At 36.3% G+C, this 18,074-nt stretch overlaps 4 protein-coding genes across 4 annotated transcripts; 2 read left to right on the top strand and 2 right to left on the bottom strand.

The window, feature by feature from the left end:
* Positions 1 to 4,334: 4,334 nt before the first annotated feature.
* Positions 4,335 to 7,098, bottom strand: MONOS_12107 (uncharacterized protein). Its single transcript, XM_067864701.1, has 6 exons — positions 6,971 to 7,098; positions 6,404 to 6,918; positions 5,995 to 6,323; positions 5,619 to 5,773; positions 5,364 to 5,443; positions 4,335 to 5,218 (listed from the first exon to the last, which is right to left on the bottom strand). Exons 1-6 carry the CDS (start codon positions 7,089 to 7,091, stop codon positions 4,979 to 4,981), a joined length of 1,440 nt encoding a protein of 479 aa, XP_067734935.1. The 5' UTR covers positions 7,092 to 7,098; the 3' UTR covers positions 4,335 to 4,978.
* A 114-nt stretch (positions 7,099 to 7,212) lies between these two features.
* On the top strand, positions 7,213 to 8,749 carry MONOS_12106 (uncharacterized protein; the record flags this gene model as incomplete). Its single annotated transcript, XM_067864700.1, has 3 exons — positions 7,213 to 7,266; positions 7,341 to 7,525; positions 7,609 to 8,749. The coding sequence occupies 3 exons, from the start codon at positions 7,213 to 7,215 to the stop codon at positions 8,747 to 8,749; spliced, it is 1,380 nt and encodes a 459-aa protein (XP_067734936.1).
* A 1,002-nt stretch (positions 8,750 to 9,751) lies between these two features.
* On the top strand, positions 9,752 to 13,790 carry MONOS_12105 (uncharacterized protein; the record flags this gene model as incomplete). Its single annotated transcript, XM_067864699.1, has 3 exons — positions 9,752 to 9,782; positions 9,832 to 10,685; positions 10,812 to 13,790. The coding sequence occupies 3 exons, from the start codon at positions 9,752 to 9,754 to the stop codon at positions 13,788 to 13,790; spliced, it is 3,864 nt and encodes a 1,287-aa protein (XP_067734937.1).
* A 93-nt stretch (positions 13,791 to 13,883) lies between these two features.
* MONOS_12104 (putative transmembrane 9 superfamily member 3) lies at positions 13,884 to 17,850 on the bottom strand. Its single transcript, XM_067864698.1, has 2 exons — positions 17,732 to 17,850; positions 13,884 to 17,680 (listed from the first exon to the last, which is right to left on the bottom strand). The coding sequence occupies exons 1-2, from the start codon at positions 17,793 to 17,795 to the stop codon at positions 14,682 to 14,684; spliced, it is 3,063 nt and encodes a 1,020-aa protein (XP_067734938.1). The 5' UTR covers positions 17,796 to 17,850; the 3' UTR covers positions 13,884 to 14,681.
* Positions 17,851 to 18,074: the final 224 nt, after the last annotated feature.

The raw sequence follows: 18,074 nt of genomic DNA on the forward strand, positions 1-18,074 counted from the left end.
TTTTATCTTCTTTGACAATTGCTATTTGCAACATATTCTTTGTTGGCAGAGAAAATCAACAAAATACTTCGGAACCTTGCTTCATATTCAAAGTCTTTGTCAAAAAGAGACGGTGTATCCCTTCTGTCGGCGCTATCTTCTGAGATATCTTTAAAAGAACTCAAAGATAACGGTTGGGAATTAACTCGCGGAGAATACTATTACTCACGCGAAAAAGCAAAAGACACCAAAACAAAACCTCCAACAAAAGCAACAGAGCAAAAAAAGCAGGGTTTGTTTATAAGCTTCATGTTTTTTTTTTTTTTTTTTTTTTTTTTTTTTTTTTTTTTTTTTTTTTTTTTTTTTTTTTTTTTTGCATGTGCTTTCTGAAAAATATTGATGAAATAGATAATTCTCAATTTGAAATTGCTGAACGTTGGCTGAATAGTCATAGTTCCTGCAGCTCGAGCAACGGGAGAAGAAAAAAAAGAGGTTTTTCGAGCTAATTCACATTAACGTATTCATGATGTAAATGCTTTTAATGTTATTTTTGTGTTTGTTTGTTTTGTTGATCATCACTTATTGTGTTTGAATAGCTTCATCTAAAAATATATCTTCACAAAGCAACTTCTCCATCAATTCTCCAAGTGATGCGATCGATTCTGCTGATACGTCTATTATGGATGATTCTGAAACGAATTATCATAATAGGACAGATGAAAACATCTCTGATCATTACTCCGGTCCAAATTGTCGTCTCATTGAGACTTCTCAAAGAACTCTTCAACCCTCAAAAAAAGAAAAAACAAACATCAAAAAAAATAAATCTATGAAAAATGAAAAAAAAGGAGATAAAAGCCAGACCAGCCAAGAAGCGTCATCAAATGCAAACGCTGCTATTCATAAAGAAGCACTGAATGAGTCCAGAACACAGAACGGAAGTTCCAATAGCTCTAATAGTTTTAAAAATGAAAAGATTTTCTCTTTTGGAGAAAAGCGAATCATTGAAAAAACGAAGAAAGAGCTGCATCGTCAATTATTACAAGAGACTGGACTGAAAATGTCATATTCAACTTTCTGTCGAAAAACAAGGAATTTCAGAAAAGCAAAAAGAAGAACAGATCTTTGTGAGGTCTGCGAGAAGGGAGAGTATTTAAAGAGAAAAAAGATTGAAATGGAGAAGAAATTGATGAAATTATCTGAATCGGAAGAGAATGAGATGAATCTTATACAAGAGCACAAAAAAATGGCAGAAAATCAACGAAACTATTTTCACTGTGTGAAAGAAAATCTGAAAAGAGGTGAAGCTGTGATCATCATGGATTTTAAGGAGAACTGGAGTTTGCCGATCACAAATCGCGAAACTGGACAAAATTTTTATGAGAAAAAGCAAATTTCTCATTTGTGCTTTGTTGTATTTAGAATTGATGATAATTGTTATTTTAAAAAAAATGTGTTTAATTTTTATTCTGATGTTTTAACGCATGATTATAAATTCGTTTGTGAATGTTTGAATAAACTGCTTCGTTTTGATATTTTTTTGAATGTGAATTCTTTTCATTTCTTCAGCGATAATGGACCTCACTTTCGCAACGCTCGTGTAATGCATCACATTTTTTCTTCGGCATCACCGTTGTTTGCGGGGAAAAGATGTTTGCACTCATTTTTTGCCGAGCACAACGGCAAGAATGAGTGCGATAGCGAATTCGGATTTCTGACAAACTTATTGAACAATCATCTTGGAAATCGTGAATTGACAACAATTTATGACTTGATCGACTTTTTCTGTGGCCAATGCAACGCATATTTATTTGGAGACGAGGATGATTCTTCTACAATTTATCTTCCTTGTTCAATACATTCACAAGTTCAACAAACAAGAGGACCGTTCAGAGAGAATTATCAAAGCAATGCGATATCTGAAGATAACTCCTTCAACGTTAATTATTCAACAAGGCATTATTTCTTAAAGTCTGTCCTTCATATTTTTTTAATAATTTCTGATTATCAGTGTGTGATTTCATTTGAATTGTTTGAATTTATGTGTATATTCAGATATCAGCCTGGGAACTGTTTCATGTGGGGAGAAATGGCCGTTAAAGGAATGAAGAAATACTTACATTTTTTCATAGAAAATGGAAAACTCTATGGATCTGCTTTAAGCAACATGATCACATCGAAATGTTTTCAACTTTCATTCGCAGAAAGGGTTAGAGAAGATAAAAAGGAGAGAAAATATTTCGATAGAACTTCGAAGATCGATATGGCTGGAGATGATCGAGGAATGATAGGAAAGGGCGTGAGAAAAATAATCAAAGAAAGATTATCTTTGATAAATGATAATAACAATATTGATGAACAAAACATGTTTTTTAATAATTCTTTAAGTAATAATTCTTTGTCTTCCAATTCAAATAACTCTTTTTCATTTAACAATTTTCATTCAAGAAATCTTTTTAATTCAAATTCATCAACAGACAATTCAGGTATGTCGTTTTTTTCTGTTAATTCACCTATTCTTTTTCAACAAAATTTTAGCATCTCTGAAGAAGAATTGATTTCTCCAAGTATGTCATTATCTTCAAATGTTTTTTATTTCAATAATTCTTTCAATTAAAAATTAAGTTAAAAAAAAAAAATTAATAAATGAAAGTCTAAGCTTACCCAATGAAATATGAAAAAATATTGAGGGTAAGGTCATATCCGTCCTGTTTTTATGATTTTATTATGAATCATGAAAACTTGCAGGATTTGGGTTCAGATATGACCTCCCAGGTAGACATTAATTTATAAATTGTGATTTTTTTGATATAAAAGTGAATTGGGATATGGCAAAAATTGTTCTTAAAATTAAAAATAAAAATAAAAAATAAAATGAAAAAAAAAAAAAATAAAATAAATAAGAATAAATTTTTTTGACTAAAACAGAATATGGAAAAATCTTATATTGTGGGTGGAACGATTGTCTGAAAATGAAAATTTCTCCCCATATTAACATTTGTATATTAGGTGAATGGTAACATAACGTACTATTCAAAAAATAACACAAAGAAAGTTTTATTTCCGAAAAAAAGCAAGACTGAATGGATACAAAGCAAACAATAAAATAGAAATAATTATTTTCAACTTTAAATTCAAGTGATAAATAATCGTCTTTTTCATCAAAAAATCTATGATCAAACCCTAATAATATCATAATACAAAATTTCTAATTAGGTTTTAGAGAGGCTATTGGTTTCAATGCCTTTACAACGAGTGAATTAGGGTATAATGTATATTGAAATATGAACCTTAATTATTGAATAGGGTTTTATTTATCAAAAAAGATAAAAAAACAGGTGTTTTGTTGATTAAGAATATCAAAAATGGGTAACCAATTTAATTATTCGATTTAGACGAAATTTACCAGTGAAAATATCCCACAAGGACTTATTACTTATTTTGATAACGAACATTTTCGTTTTTAAAAGCATTTGAAACAGTACGTTTTGTTCCCACTTTCCAGGCATTCTTTCAGTTACGCATTATTTTGTACAAAATCATACGTATATAGTTAGTGTTAATAATGGTGGACACTTTCAATAACTGTGGACAGTGGTATTTTTTCAACAACTGTTGATAGTTGTATTTTGACAATTAACACAATTATTCCCTCATCAAATACAAACTTATAAGACATACAGAAATGAAACAACTTGCTCCCAAGAATGAAGAAAAATACATTTTAAATTTTCGGAGAAATTCGGAGAAATATGATAAGTCAAGTTTCTCCGAAAATTGAAAATAATAATTATTATATTTCATTGTGTTGGATGGGTGATTGAAACAATTCATAAAAGTTCATATTCATTGAGGGAATAATTGAGCTTATTGTCAAAAAGCAACTATCAACTGTTGTTGAGAAAATGCCACTGTCCACAGTTATTGAAAGTGTCCACCATTATTAACACTAACTATATGTATATAATCTTTGACATATTTTTGTGTGCGAAAAGATAAACATGAAAAAAACAACATCAACTTTTTCAATAACTAATTGAATGGCGGACCTTTTTGAAATCATTCCGGCGTTTATGTTTTGATCGAAATTTTTGTCTCGATGAGATTTTTGAAAAAATGAGTTTTTATTGAAAACTCATGTTGTTTATGATATTGTTACTGAAGAAATTAATTTTGACATCAATCCCATTGTATATTTGTATTGATCGAAAACACTCTCGTTGAAATTTCTTGGATTTCATTAGACAAGAAGATTTCTGAAGAATTATCTTAATGAAACAAATTGTCTCAGTTCATTCTCTCCACATACTTGCAAGACTTTAAATTTCTTTAAAATTACCTTGAAAAATTGAAAATTTCTCACTTTCACAAAAATATTCAATTTTCGTCTGTGAAATGATTTATTTTTAAAACAGATGAAATTCACTAACAAAATCGGAAAGAAAGAAAGAAAGAAACAGCATAAATAAATCAAACGATTCCAAAAGAGATGAAAAACAGTTAAAAATAAGCAAGCAAATAAACTGATAAATTAATGTTTTTTAATACTGAAAAATATTATTTTTACAAATAAAGCTTATTCAAAAAACAAATTCTAATATGAATCAGGAAATGTCATTTCAAAAAAAGACGAATTAAACATCATTCAAAACAAATTAAAAGAAACAAATTATCGCAAGATAGTGAATAATATAAAACAAGCTTTTTAACAACAAAATAAGAACGACCATATTCAACAAATACACCAAAACTGGGAATGTAATAAATATTCACACAAAAGTGAATCAAGATGGATGATGAGTTTCACCACTTTGCCCATATTCATTATTTAAATTATCAGGCAACGCTTTAGAAGGGCAACAACTTTTATCCGCTTTAGTTATCAAAAAAGAACTCTCAGCACACTTATTCACACTTGCAGCTGAAGAAATCAACAAGCAGGCTGTTGTGGAATCGCAGAGATCAGAGCTTGTCATTGATGATCAAAATGAAATGATTCTCAGGAAGACATTGAAGAATCGGATTGGGATTGAACATTCATCTGAGTCGCATCTGAATCTTCTTCTCTTTCAAATACTTGTGTTCGAAGACTTGGCGAATTTCTATTCCAGCCTCCTTCACCTTCATCTTTGCCTTCGTCATCTTCGTCATCATCCTCATCGGTCTCGTCTTCATTTGAATCCTCGTTGTTGTGCAAAGAATCTGCTGCATCATTTGTCAGGTTAATTGTAACACTTGGCTGTTAAGTGTTTATTGTTTAAGTTCAATGATTCAAGTGTCAGTTCAAAATTTTTTTTTTACAAAAAAATATCATTGTTATCCAAAAGCCAATAAGAACATTTCAAAAAATATTAAAATGTACAAATATTGGAAATAAAGCAAACCTCACCAAAAGCTGATGCAATAAAGCTTGAGAATCCAATAATCTCAAATGAATAGACGAAAGCGAATACAAAAAAACCAGCTTTAAATATGGAAATAACATTCAAAATATTCACAGAAAAATTTGACAAAAAAAAAAGGCAATGTGAATTAATGAATGAGTGAAGCAAATTGAAATTACAAATAGAAAACATTAATAAAATAATTTCAAGGGGAAAAAATTCAATCAAAAAATTCAATGCACATAATTCACATACCTGATGTTGCAATATCGATTGTCCACATCAGATTTATAATTGATGTTAAATAGCTGTTTGAAAGCTGTGTTGAACAAGCAGTGAAATCGTCGCTATTCCCACACATACTGTTCATGAAGTTTGTAAGGAAATAATATTCGATAAGATGAGAAGCTCTGAGAATCAATTTACGCAATAAAAATGAAATATGATTAATGTTATAATCGTGGTAAACACAATAATTAGATTTGGAATTAAATTTTTGAATATGCAAAAATTATTTAAAAATAACAAATTGATCAGCTTGATATATAAAATCTAACGTCTACACAAGAAGAAAATAGCATTATTCTTTTGTTATTTGACATTCAATTATTTTTGGGTTTTAAAATCACACCTGTACTTTTTTCCTGATGAAAACAAAAAACATTGAGTGAATAGATAACTTGCAGAAATTAGCATCACAATCGTCTGAACAACGGCTTCAACAAAGCGCAGAGATCTTCGCATCTTTTTCAGAATGGTTGACGAAAAAATTGCAAGAATTCCAATAATTCCTCCGACAATTTCAACAATACACTCAATCACAAATAAAACTGTAAAAGCAGTAAAAGTTCCCTGGAAATGAAGTTTATCAACAGCTCCGAAAATTGGATACATCAGAATATGAATAAAAAACAAAGCAGCAAAGCAAAGTTGCATTATCGTGGATGAAATTCCAAATGACTAATAAATTAGTTGTAGAATAATTTAAATACAATATATATATATATATTATAAGATGGAGAAAAAGCAATAATTCAAACTTTCCGAAACAAGTCCTTTTGAATTATTGGCTTAGATACGAATGGAGTAACAAGCATAAGAATTCCTCCAATCAAACAGAATACTCCAGTTACAATATGAATATTTCTAATTGATATGATATTCTGAGCATCGCTAGTTCTTTCAGACCCAAGCATATGACGAGCCAATAAAACTTGATCATCTTTGGTCAAAATCAAAGATTTTTGCTCATACAATCCGAAAACAATGGCATAGAATCCAAAATACCAATAAACACAACTCAATGATTCTTGAACAACAAGATTAATAACAATCAAAATCTTAAAAAATCTTCCTTTGATTGAAAATAAAAATCCCACAATCCCAATGATAATGAATACGCATATTGCGCAAGTTATTATGGAAATAAGAATTTTTATTGCAATTGAAGAACCAGATGGTGCAGGAATAACAAATCCAAGAATCATTAATGCAACAAAATAAATTAAAATGGCAATGTGATACACGAAAAATAGAAGCCGTTTTTTCCAAAATTCTTGAAAAAATTGATGATAATATTATTATCAATTATTTTTAATTGTACGAACCATTAGATGAATTGGGCTCTTCTATAATCATCTTTTTCAATTGGCTAATAGAATTTCTTAAATTTCCATTTGATGAATTCAAGTTCTGAGAAGGTAACACTTCATTACAATCCTCCATCATTTCTTATGGGTGGGATGAAAGAGAACTTCTGCAAAACATAACGCAAAGTGTCTGAAGTTTGAAACATATGCGATACAAAAAAACACTCAACGAAAAATCCCATATATTTTTTTCAATTAAAATGGCTGTCTCAGCTTCTGAAGAGAGTCTCAAAGAAACCGCTTCTATGGTTCAAGTTTGTTAATCAAATTTAAAATTGTTAATATAAAAACGTATTGTTGTTATTAACGTGCAAATATTTGTTCTCAGGAGCTCATAGGAATGACTCAGATTCTAATCGAAGTACTACGTCCAAAACTCGCAAAACGAATAAAAGAACCAAAAAAAGGCCTTGGAAAACTATTTCGTGGAAGTCCCTTGAAAGATACAGTTCCATCGGTTCCGTTATTTGATCAATGGACATATCAAAATAAAGCAGTTCATTCTGCTTGCTTGTTTGCTTTGTTGCATTTGGATTTAAAATATTATGTTTTGCAATAACATTATTTTACGTCTTTTTTGTTCACTTACATTTTAGACAGCAGGAAGACAGGGATTTCGTCTCGGCTGATCTTGTGCTTGACTGGCTCAAATTTGTTTCGAAAATATTAGCTCCGATTGATGAAAATGAAGAAAAAGATATTAAAGAACAATCAGAACAGATGCAAATTGGACAAGAGCTTAATGACGAGGAAAAAGTTGAAATGAATGGAGATGATCATGTACCTTTCTTGAAGCCAAATCCTCCTCGACTATCAGTTTCATCAACAGACGAGGCTTCTTTTGACATTTCAACTCCTCCACTAGAGATTACGCAAACTTCTAATATAAATTCTAGCGGGGCAACATCTTCCACGTCATTTTCATCAAAGCAGAGCAACAGTAATCAGAACTTAACACCAACCTCAAACTATCCCTCTCAGAAACAAAATGAAGATGACGTTCCTCCTCCACCTCCGCTGGATGAAGAGATCACAGAGAACAAGTCTGCTGAAGACGAGCCAGATAATTTCGCTGCTCAGTCAAATAAATGTGCTATTCATCCACCGTCCTATTGTGAAGATGAAGATGCAGAGGATGGAGATATTCCCCCGCCGCCCCCACCCGACGACGATTTTGTGCCTCAGCCTCCTCCGACAGATGGAGAATTCGACGAATCTCCGCCTTCTTCCAACAAGAACGAGAATGAGAATGATAACAACGATGTCGATGATGATGATGAAGATGATGTTCCGCCTCCTCCTCCGCCAGCCGATGCAGCCCCGAAGCCTCCGAAGGTTCTGGCGCGTCTGTCCTTCCCTGTCATTCCCAACGGACCGAAGACCCCATCTCCCAAGCAGTCCACGCCGACCCCTCCGCCGCCCGTGTGCTCTTCGCTCATGAAGCCTCCCTCTGCCTCGCCGCCGCCTGTGCCGCAAGGCCACGCGAAACCGGCGTCTCACTCGCTTCTGTCTCCCTCTCTCTTCAAGCCTCTGAATGCGCCGAAAAGGATTGCCTTTGGGCAGAATGCTGTGCATGCACAATCTGCTTCTCCTTCTTCTTTCTCTTCTTCTTCTTCTTCTTCTTCTTCTGCTTCTACTTCCTCTTCCTCTTCATCTTCTTCATTCGCTTCTTCATTCAATCCAAAAGTGGCACATGGGGTGAGTGCTGCTAACTCTTACGGAAGATCTACTGGTTAATGATAATCTGTATAAGTATTTTGATACACTCCACATAATTTCACCCTTCTTCTCTGATAAACTAACCTCTTTATGGACTTTGATAGCACGGCATCCTCTATAAACTACGCTGACTGTAATTTTGGCAGTTTTGCTTGTTTAATATTTAATTTCTTTATTTCTCGAGAATTCATTTATTTCCTCACTTATGAAAATAGTGATGCATATTTATGCTTTTTTCTTTTTCTTTCTTTCTTTCTTTTTTTTTTTTTATTGATCATTTCATTTGCTTTTTATGTATTTTACTTTTCTGTCTTTGCAACTATATCATTTGTGTGTTTTTATTGACACTCTTTAGCCTTATTTTGTTCGCCTCTGGTTTGATTTGTTGATTATTTGATGCAACACAATAATTTTGGTGTTGCAAAAAAAATCTTTGATGTATTTGTAAGTTTTCAATTCAGTTTATTTTGTTTTATTTTTTTTTTTTCGGTTTATTTTATTTGGATTTATTTTTCTTTTATTAATTTTTTTTTTCAATTTAGTTTTTATTATTTTCCTTTGATTGTTCAATCATACAACCCATTGTTTTGGCTTATATTTTTTATTTGAATTATACTGTAATATTTTATAATAGAGCTTCTCTTCGCAGGAACTTAGTTAATAGTTTATTTTTTTGAAAGTTTTGATTTTCACTTTTGAATTCACTAAGTTTTTTATTGGTTTTATTTTGACTTTTTTAGCTTCACTTTTGAGACATTGTATTTTTATTTTGATTAATGTCATGTTCACTGCAAAGTTCATTTTGATGCATGATGTCTTTATGTTAAAAAAGTCAAGAGAAAAAGCATATGATAATTTCATGATATAAACATCTTATAATATTCAATATTTGTGATATTTTAAAAATTCAATGTGGATCGTTCAAAAGAAATTCAAATTTGATACGAAAAAAAATAAAACGGTTAAAAGATCAAACTCAACAATTATTGCAGCCCTTCGTATTTGCATTTGCATAGCAGAATGCAAATTCCTGAATGCAACGATTCTTCAAGTATGCTTTTTATATTAGCAAAAATTGTTATTAATTCTTCTTTTTAAAGGGCAAATACATTTCCGTCATTCACCGGATATCAAATGGTTGGCTGATGACATTCGATCATGTATTCCAGAAACATATCCTATAGAGTCATGCGAGCATCAGAAAGATACAATGGCAGACGGAACGCCCGGTGCTGAGAAGCCAGTTGGCTTTATAACGTTTGTGGATGCTTCCAGCGTTGAAACGATTTTGTCCCAAACAACGTACTTGGAGAAAAAGGATGCACCTTCAATTTTTAATAAATTATGGCTGAATAGGGCAAATCCTATTGGTTGCGTAAGGATTTCGTTAACAGAATATCTAAAAGAAGATTCTTTCACATTTTTGGACAGCATACCAGAAATTTGTTTTTGGCAGCTTTCACCAAATAAAAAGGCATTGTTTATTTGCTCAAAAGATATTAATTATCGCAGATTGTTGTGCTCCAAAGATGACTCAAAAGAAAGGGATTTTCTTTTATCTTCCCTCAATCTAAAAATTCCCGAACAAGATACACGACAAACATTTATAAAAAAGGTCGACAAAGGATGGATAAATGCTACAATATGGGTTGCTTGCTGGGAAACCACTCAGTCTGTTGTCAGTGGAAGCCAAAAAAAGCTGCTTCCGCCTCCTGAAAAAGTCCAGAAACTTCTTTCAACAAAATTTCGGGATGAATTAATGTCCAAAGCAGAAAATTTTCAGTCTGGATCCTTTGCTAATATTTGCATGAACTTCAATAAGTCATGGAAGTTGCCAATGGTTAAAGCGACAATTCCTACTCCTCATGTGCTTCTTCTTTTGGAGGAAAAACCCAAGAAAAATATGTACATAATAGCTAAGATTGAATTCGTTCCTTGTCCAATTGGCAGAGTGGTTTGATGTTTTTATTGAATATGTCTTTGATTTCAACTTATTTTTAACAAAATCAAATATTTGTATTGAATAAATGTATCTGAAATCTGTAATGATTGAATCATTTCTGAATGAACTCGTGTTAAGATCGCCGAGAAGTTTGTGAAACAGCACCAAAAGGGGCTGACAATCAACGGCATCCGATGCAAATTCGTCGTTCCCAGCACGCTCGTCAAATACGACGCTCCCCAATACCCGCTGAACCGGAGTGCGAAGAATCGGCTGAAGCAGCCTCTTCGCTGTGCTCCTTCTGCCAGCTGCACCCCACAGAGCAGCCAAGACAGCCCCTCGCCATTCATTCAGCCTGCTGCTTGTCAGACGCCTTCAAAGGGACTTCGCTCTGATTCTGCACCTGATATTTATAAATGCATCCCTTCTGGTTCAAATTGTGCTTCTAACTGTGCTTCTAACTGTGCTTCTGCTTCTTCCCCTATCCGCGCCCCTTCCTCTTCTTTTGCTTCTTCTTCTGCTTCAATGTCTCCAACTTCTTCTTCCTCTTCAGCCTCTCCTTCCCCCTCGCCCATTCCTCTTCCTCTTCCTCCGTCTTTGCCCTTGCCTTTGCCCACACCAATCCTGGTACCACACACTCAGAAGCCTTCTTATGCCAACCGCAATGAATGTCATCCATCAGCCAGCCACGTTCCATTCTCTGCATCTGCCCTGCCCCTTCCTGCTGTTCAGCCTCAGAATCGTTGCAATCTCATAAACTCTCCTCGTGCTTCTCTTTTTGCTTCTTCTTCTTCCTCCTCCTCCTCCTCTTCTTCTTCTTCTGTTTCTGCTCCTCCTTCTAACCCTAATACTCTTCCTTATTCTAATTCTAATCCTTCTTTTGCTTCTTCTTCTTCTTCTTCTTCTTCTTCTTCTTCTTCTTCTTCTTCTTCTTCTTCTACTGCTACTGCCTCTCCTTCTGCTCCTTATTTCATTTCTTCATCTGCTCCTTCCACCCCTTCTACCAATTCCTGCACCCCTTCTGTTCCCCATCCTCCGGCCCCTCCTCTTCTTCTCTGGGACCGTCTGACTCATTCTCTGCCTCAATCTCTTCCTCTCACTCACTCACTTCTCCCTTCTGCTGAGCATGCCTGTGCCTCTTCTCCACCCGCCCAGTTATTCCAGTCATCCCAATTGAACCAATTGCCTCATTCATCCCAATTGAACCAATTGAACCAATCATCCCATTTGTTTCATTCAAGTCAATTAGCACAGGCACAGCCATATCCTCAGCACTCACCTTTCTCCGTGGGAGTCCTGCCCCACTCATGCCCTCCCTTCTACCCTCGTCACTCGTTCTCTCTTCCGCCCCAGCTTCCCTTCTGTGCCCCCTATGCTTCGTCCCCTGCTGCCTCGTTCGATGCGCAACAGCCTTCTTCTGAGACTGCTTCTGCTTCTGCTTCTTCTGCTGCTTCTGCTGCTTCTGCTTCTTCTGCTGCTGTTTCTTCTTCTTCTTTTCCTTCTTCTTCCACTTCTTCTTCAGTTGCTGCTGCTTCGAACTCGTCCACTCCCATTTTGTGCTCAGCTTCATTTGCCCCTCTTGTGCCTGCCTGTGATCAAGGCATCTGTGCTCAGCTGCCCAGTGTTTGCTCTTCGCTCTCTTCTTCCACTCATTCTTCCTCTTTGTCTAACTCTTTGTCTTCCTCTTCCTTACCCTCTTCTTCTTCCTCCTCCTCTTCCTCTTCCTCTTCTTCCTCATTAGCGTCGCCATCTGTTGCCTCGCTAACTCCCACCACCTCCTCTCCTCTTTATTCTCTCCTCAACTCTGTCTCTTCCTTTTCTTCCTCTTCCTCTTCCTCCTCTTCCTCCTCCCCTTATGCAATCACTGGCAACTCTGCAGAGATTTCTGACAGAGATCCTTCGGTCTTGTCGGTTGAGTCCGAAGCCAGCCAGCTGGTTGCCTCGCTCTCCCTCAACAGACTCCTCTTATCTTTCCTCTTCCAACCTTGCCTCTTCCTCCCTCACGAAATGCCTCAGCCTGCTTCTGCTCCTAACCCTTCTTCTACTCCTAGCCCTGCCTCTTCATCTATCCCTGCCTCTTCCTCTGCTTCTGCTTCTGCTTCTGCTTCTTCTTCGTTGGCGGAACAGTCAACAACAACAGCATCAACAGCATCAGCTGGAATGACTCAGCCAGCATGCTATTCTCAGCCATTGAATGTCCTTCCATCTGCATCGACACTCCCTACACAGACAATACAGACAATGCAGTCAACGCAATCTCCTCATCAATCGACGATGCCTCTGTCTTCTTCTTCTAATACTGCTCCTTCTAACAGTACTGCCACTTCTTCTGCATCCTCTTCTCCTTCCTCTTCTCCTTCCTCTTCTCCTGCTGTTGTTGCCTCTTCCGCCCCCTCCTTTTCAGAGAGCCAGTTCTCTCAATACAGCCAGCTTGCACAGCTGATACAGCTTTCTCGCCTGCTGCAGATATCACAGACACTGCAGATGAATCAGATGAATCAATTACCTCAAATGAATCAGATGAATCAAATGAATCAGATGAATCAAATGAATCAACTACCTCAGATGAATCAGATGAATCAGATGATGCCAGTGCCTCAAGTGACTCAAGCACAGCAAGTGTCACAAATACCACAAATACCTCAGACTCCACAACCATCACAACCATCACAATTATTACAAATGCCACAGGCAATTCAATCACAACAAGCAATGCTGCCACCTCCGATGATCAATCTGCAGCAGTATTTGCAGCCACTGCTGATGGCTCAGTCACTTCTTCCCTCTCAGACTGCCTCGTGTGCTCAATACACACAGCCTCCTCTGAATCCATTCGACCAGCTACAGGTTGATGCATATCCAGTTCCGCAGGCTCTTCCTTCTTCTCTTTCTTCTTCTCTTTCCAGTTCTCTCTTCCCTCAGACAGCATCTGTCACTCCTGCTCAGCTTCTGTCTATCTGCCAGCTTCTGCTCAATTCTCAGCCTCTTTTACCACCGCAGCAGGCCGATGCTCCGTTCTATTCAGCTGGCTCTATGCCTTCCAGTCAGATACAGACACAGACGCAGACACAGATGCAGCAGCAGACACAACAAGTGGAACAACAGAGCCAGCTGTAGCACATGTCTTTGTGTCAGATGATGATGTGACGACAAAGCTTGTGCATATTTTTGTACATACTTATTATTATTATTATTATTATTATTTTTTTTTTTTTTTTTTTTTTTTGATTGAAATCAGAATTTTTTTTTCACTTTTTTCTTTTAATTTTTCTTTTTTCTTTTTTTGTCTTAGGATTTTGATTTTTTTAAGTGGAATTGGCAGCATGATGCTGTTTCCACATTTATCATGGTGTTGAGAGAGTGGTGATTTTTACCCCTTTAATTTTTTTGTCTTTCAAAAATATATTTGAAAGATGTTTAAGCTGAATTTTAATATATTTTATTTTCCTTTTTTATAGTTTTTATTTTCTTTAATGTTTAATCACAACAAATTGAATTTTCTTTTCGAATTTTTTAAAAAAGATGTGTTTTTCTTTAAAAAATTTTATATTGCATGATATTTGTATTTAATTTCCCTACCTCGTTTTATTTTATTTTATTTTATTTTATTTCAGTTAGAGTTGTCCTTTCTTTTGATTCTGAGCTCCTGTTTTTTTGCTTTCTTCTATCCTTTCTTTTGTGTGAATATGTTGTTTTGTTTGCTTCAAAATATGTGGATATAACAAGTTTGGATCGACTTCGCTTAATTATTCATTTGAGAATGAGTTTGCATGTTTGGTTCAACTTTCGAAGTTATTTTTATTTCAATAGTGTTGTTTTTGGTTTTGTATTTAGAAATATTTACTGTGAAACATGTATTACTTTGAATTCTTTTTCTTTTTCTTTTTCTTTTTCTTTCTTTTTTCTTTTCTTTTCTTTTCTTTTTTATTTTACAATTTTTAAAAGTGAATTGTTGCTTTGATGAAAAGAAGTCACATACGCACACACACACATTCACGTCATCACATGCTATCTTGATATATCCGCATATATTTTTCTCACAAACCAACAGCTTATAATAACTCCAACAGAAGCTCCAGAAATCCCAAATATAACAGACAAAGCAATTGATTTTGTTGTTAAAAGTAAAAACAGGCTGATCCCTTTCTTCCATGCAGAAATCACTGAAAAGAGAAGGTATGTCACAAATAAATACACAGCTGGCCAGAATGCTGTGTAGAACGCAACTGTCCACCATCTGTGGTTCTCTCTCTTCAGGCTGATCCATGTTGCCCATGTTGCAACTGCACCACACATCCCCAAAAAGAGCAGAAACTTTGCTGAAAATAGAAGCCAGAACATAAACGTGTGTATCAGAATACCTCCACTGAACAACGCTAATGCATCAGGCAGAATCGCCACATAAGGAATGAGGGAGAGCAGAGAAACGACCATCCAGTTTGTGACCAGCAGCGACGGGGCAGCTGGCACCAGTCGCTCGAAGCGGTTGACATGCACTGGATACGGCTGGATGCGCAGAAAGGAGACGATTGAAGTGACAATTGGCGTGTGCAGCAGGCATTTCAGGCAGCAGGATTTCTTCTTGTCTGAAGGAGAAAGCAGTTCTGTGTGGAATCTCGACAGGTTATATGACGTGCTGCCAAGATAGCTGCTTTTGTCTCCCATGCCCCCAGCTGTGCCCAGCTCCACAAACCCTACTCCATCGTCTTCACCCTCGTCAGTTGCGAACGACTCAGATGAAGAAAATGGAGATGGTCCTGTGACTGAGCCCTCCCTTTGCCCTGGGTTCTGCAGAGAAGATGAAGATGCTTCTGTGTTTGAAGGAGAGTATTTGGGTGAAGAAGCGCTGTTTATTCCAAAGGGATCAGGAGACAATGAGAAGAGTGTTGGGTCAGGTGCAAGGGGCTCCTCATCGTCGTCTGAGAGTGAGAAGGCTGGAGATGTCTGAGACACATCCTGAAATGTGAATGTGCGTGATCCATTTGCAGCCCCATTCGCACTGTCTGTCTTCTCCTGGTTCATTCCGCTGAGCGATGCTGCCATTTTGCTGAGTGTCCCATCCTTTGCTGCAGTTGGCACCAGAAGCTGTGTCTGTGGCTGGATCTTTGCGCGCCTCTGGTCGCGTATTTTTTCGATGAGGTCTTTTTCTTCTTGCTTCATCTGCTCGTCCATCGCATTGCGCTCGCGGAGCTCCTTCCGCCCTTCGACGAGTGTGTTCAGCGTTTGGAATAGAAAGAAGACAACAGAAAAAAGGATCACCACAATAAAGTCCATGAAATGAAAATACACAGCAGAATCGAGAAGTGTGAAGAACACATTAGCTAGCAGCATCAGTGCCTGCACAGAGAAAGATGTGAGAAGAGTGAAAGGAAGAGAGGAAGACATGGCAGTCGTCCACGATGCAGCTGTCAGAGACTTCGAGGCTCGTGATGGAGGGAAGGGTGGGGCAATAACAGCTGGCATCTGAAGAGAGGCAGAGGCTGATGAAGATGCAGATAATGAAGAAGACTGCAAAGAGGATGAAGAAGAGAATGGAAAGAGTTTGGCCGTGTCATTTGCAAGAATGTCATCTTCGTCAACATCTTCATTGTCTTCTGTCTTTCCCTTCATCAGCCCCATTTGCACTGAAATTTTATCTGCTTTTCCTTCGGAAATTGCCTTTTCCAGTTCTTCTCTCTCGTTTGAATTGTCTTCTTCTTCCGCTGCCATGGCATCAAAAGTCACTTTGAGCCTTTGATTGTGCTCTGCAATCATCCGCTCTATCGTATCCACCTTCTGTCCCGCATACATCTTCTGCAGGAAGCGAGAGCGGAACACCGAATTTCGCCACATCACCCACAACAGTGCAATCGCATAGATAACAGCAAACACCCACCATGAGGCAGGAGCTCTCCCGTTTCCTCCGTCGCTCTTGCTCGTAACTCCAAACAGAAGCCCCACAAACGCTACTCCAAAGAAGCTGAAGATAGCGCACACAACAAGCCGTCCACAGGCAACAGACGAAGCAAACAAAAGCCCATGTGGCGGAGGACGGAATGCATCAAATACCAGAAGCCTCCATCCGCCCACCACAAAGCCTGAAGAGGCATTTGATGATGAGGATGGGGAGGAGATCAGCCTTCTGATAAGAGAAATAAATATTATTGTTGCGACAATGAGAAATGTCAGGCCAATGATGAGGAATGTAATGGAGAATGGAAAGAGCAAATATTCTTTGTGAGGTTGTGATGTGATGGGCAGCTGATACGAAGGACTTCTACGAAGAAATGGAATCCACCGATGCGACCAGCGAAGACTTCCTTGTGATTCAGTCCAATGAACCCTATAAGTGATCGCCATCCACTTCTCCGTATCATCGTTTTTTGCATTAGAATTTTTTGTGTTAGATTTTTTTAGTTCTTTGGTTGTTCGCACAACAATAGTCTTTAAAGCGGTTTTCTCTTCCTCTGAAAGAGAAAACATTTCTCTGGCCTTGAATCCATCAAATACAGATTTGTTATTGTTACAAAATTCGAACCAGTCATATGATTTAGGCTCCACTTGGAAATCCAAAATTTGAAATTTGTTACTATTTAATTTAGATTTTGTAAATGTGATGTTGAATTCAAAATGGTTGTAAATTTCTGCAGTATATGATAATGCATCATGTGTAGTTATTAATCCAAGAGGTATTCCAACTCGAGGCTTTGAGCCCGAGAGAGACGATGGTATTTGATCGATTTCAAAATCCATATATGATTCTTGTTTGATTGATTCGATTATGTTATCGATGCTATCTATTCCAAGTCTTATTGGTACGTATTGAGAGATATGATAATTTTCAGTTGAACTTATCGGAAAATCAGCAAAAAGAAAAGATTGTCTTAAAACAGTCCAAGGAGGTGTTTCTCCATGCAATGTTGTGGATGTCATTGATTTTATATATTTCAAAGCATACGAATTTCCTTTAGCAGCTGATTCTGTTTTCAAGCTTTGGAAGCAAGGGATTGAACTTGAAAAATTGTAAGCTTCAGAAACACTTATCTTACAAGATTTTCAAAAGTTAAAGAAAAACAAACTTCTTGGAATAATGCCAAAAAAATAAGAAGACATAAATGGTATTAAAGCAAAAATCAGTATCATGTTTTGAGTCAAAAATAAAAGGAAAAAAAATTGAGCAAATAATATAATTAAATATGGGCGAAAATCCAATTTTAGCCACAAATATTTGTTTAACATATGTGAGATTTTATTAATAATGCAATAAAATGAAAAGATGCTTATTGCGATGTGATTTACACGATATTTCATAAAATTAAGTTTTTCTTGAAAAAAAGTAAGTTATACACTCTCTCAGAATTTTTTCAGAGGTCAAATATTAATAAAGTCATGATGCTGTTAATGATCAAAGCTGTACACATA

This window comes from Monocercomonoides exilis (genome assembly GCF_001643675.1).
Source record: "Monocercomonoides exilis strain PA203 chromosome Unknown scaffold4-2303458, whole genome shotgun sequence".
NCBI lineage: Eukaryota > Preaxostyla > Oxymonadida > Polymastigidae > Monocercomonoides > Monocercomonoides exilis.

Coding starts and splice junctions, on each gene's coding strand:
- MONOS_12107 (XM_067864701.1), bottom strand. CDS start 7,091: ATGATGGAGGATTGTAATGAAGTGTTACCTTCTCAGAACTTGAATTCA. Junction 6,324..6,403: donor AAAAGGACTTGTTTCGGAAA/GTTTGAATTATT, acceptor CTAATTTATTAG/TCATTTGGAATTTCATCCAC. Junction 5,219..5,363: donor TTGCATCAGCTTTTGGTGAG/GTTTGCTTTATT, acceptor AACACTTAACAG/CCAAGTGTTACAATTAACCT.
- MONOS_12104 (XM_067864698.1), bottom strand. CDS start 17,795: ATGATACTGATTTTTGCTTTAATACCATTTATGTCTTCTTATTTTTTT. Junction 17,681..17,731: donor TTTTGGCATTATTCCAAGAA/GTTTGTTTTTCT, acceptor GTGTTTCTGAAG/CTTACAATTTTTCAAGTTCA.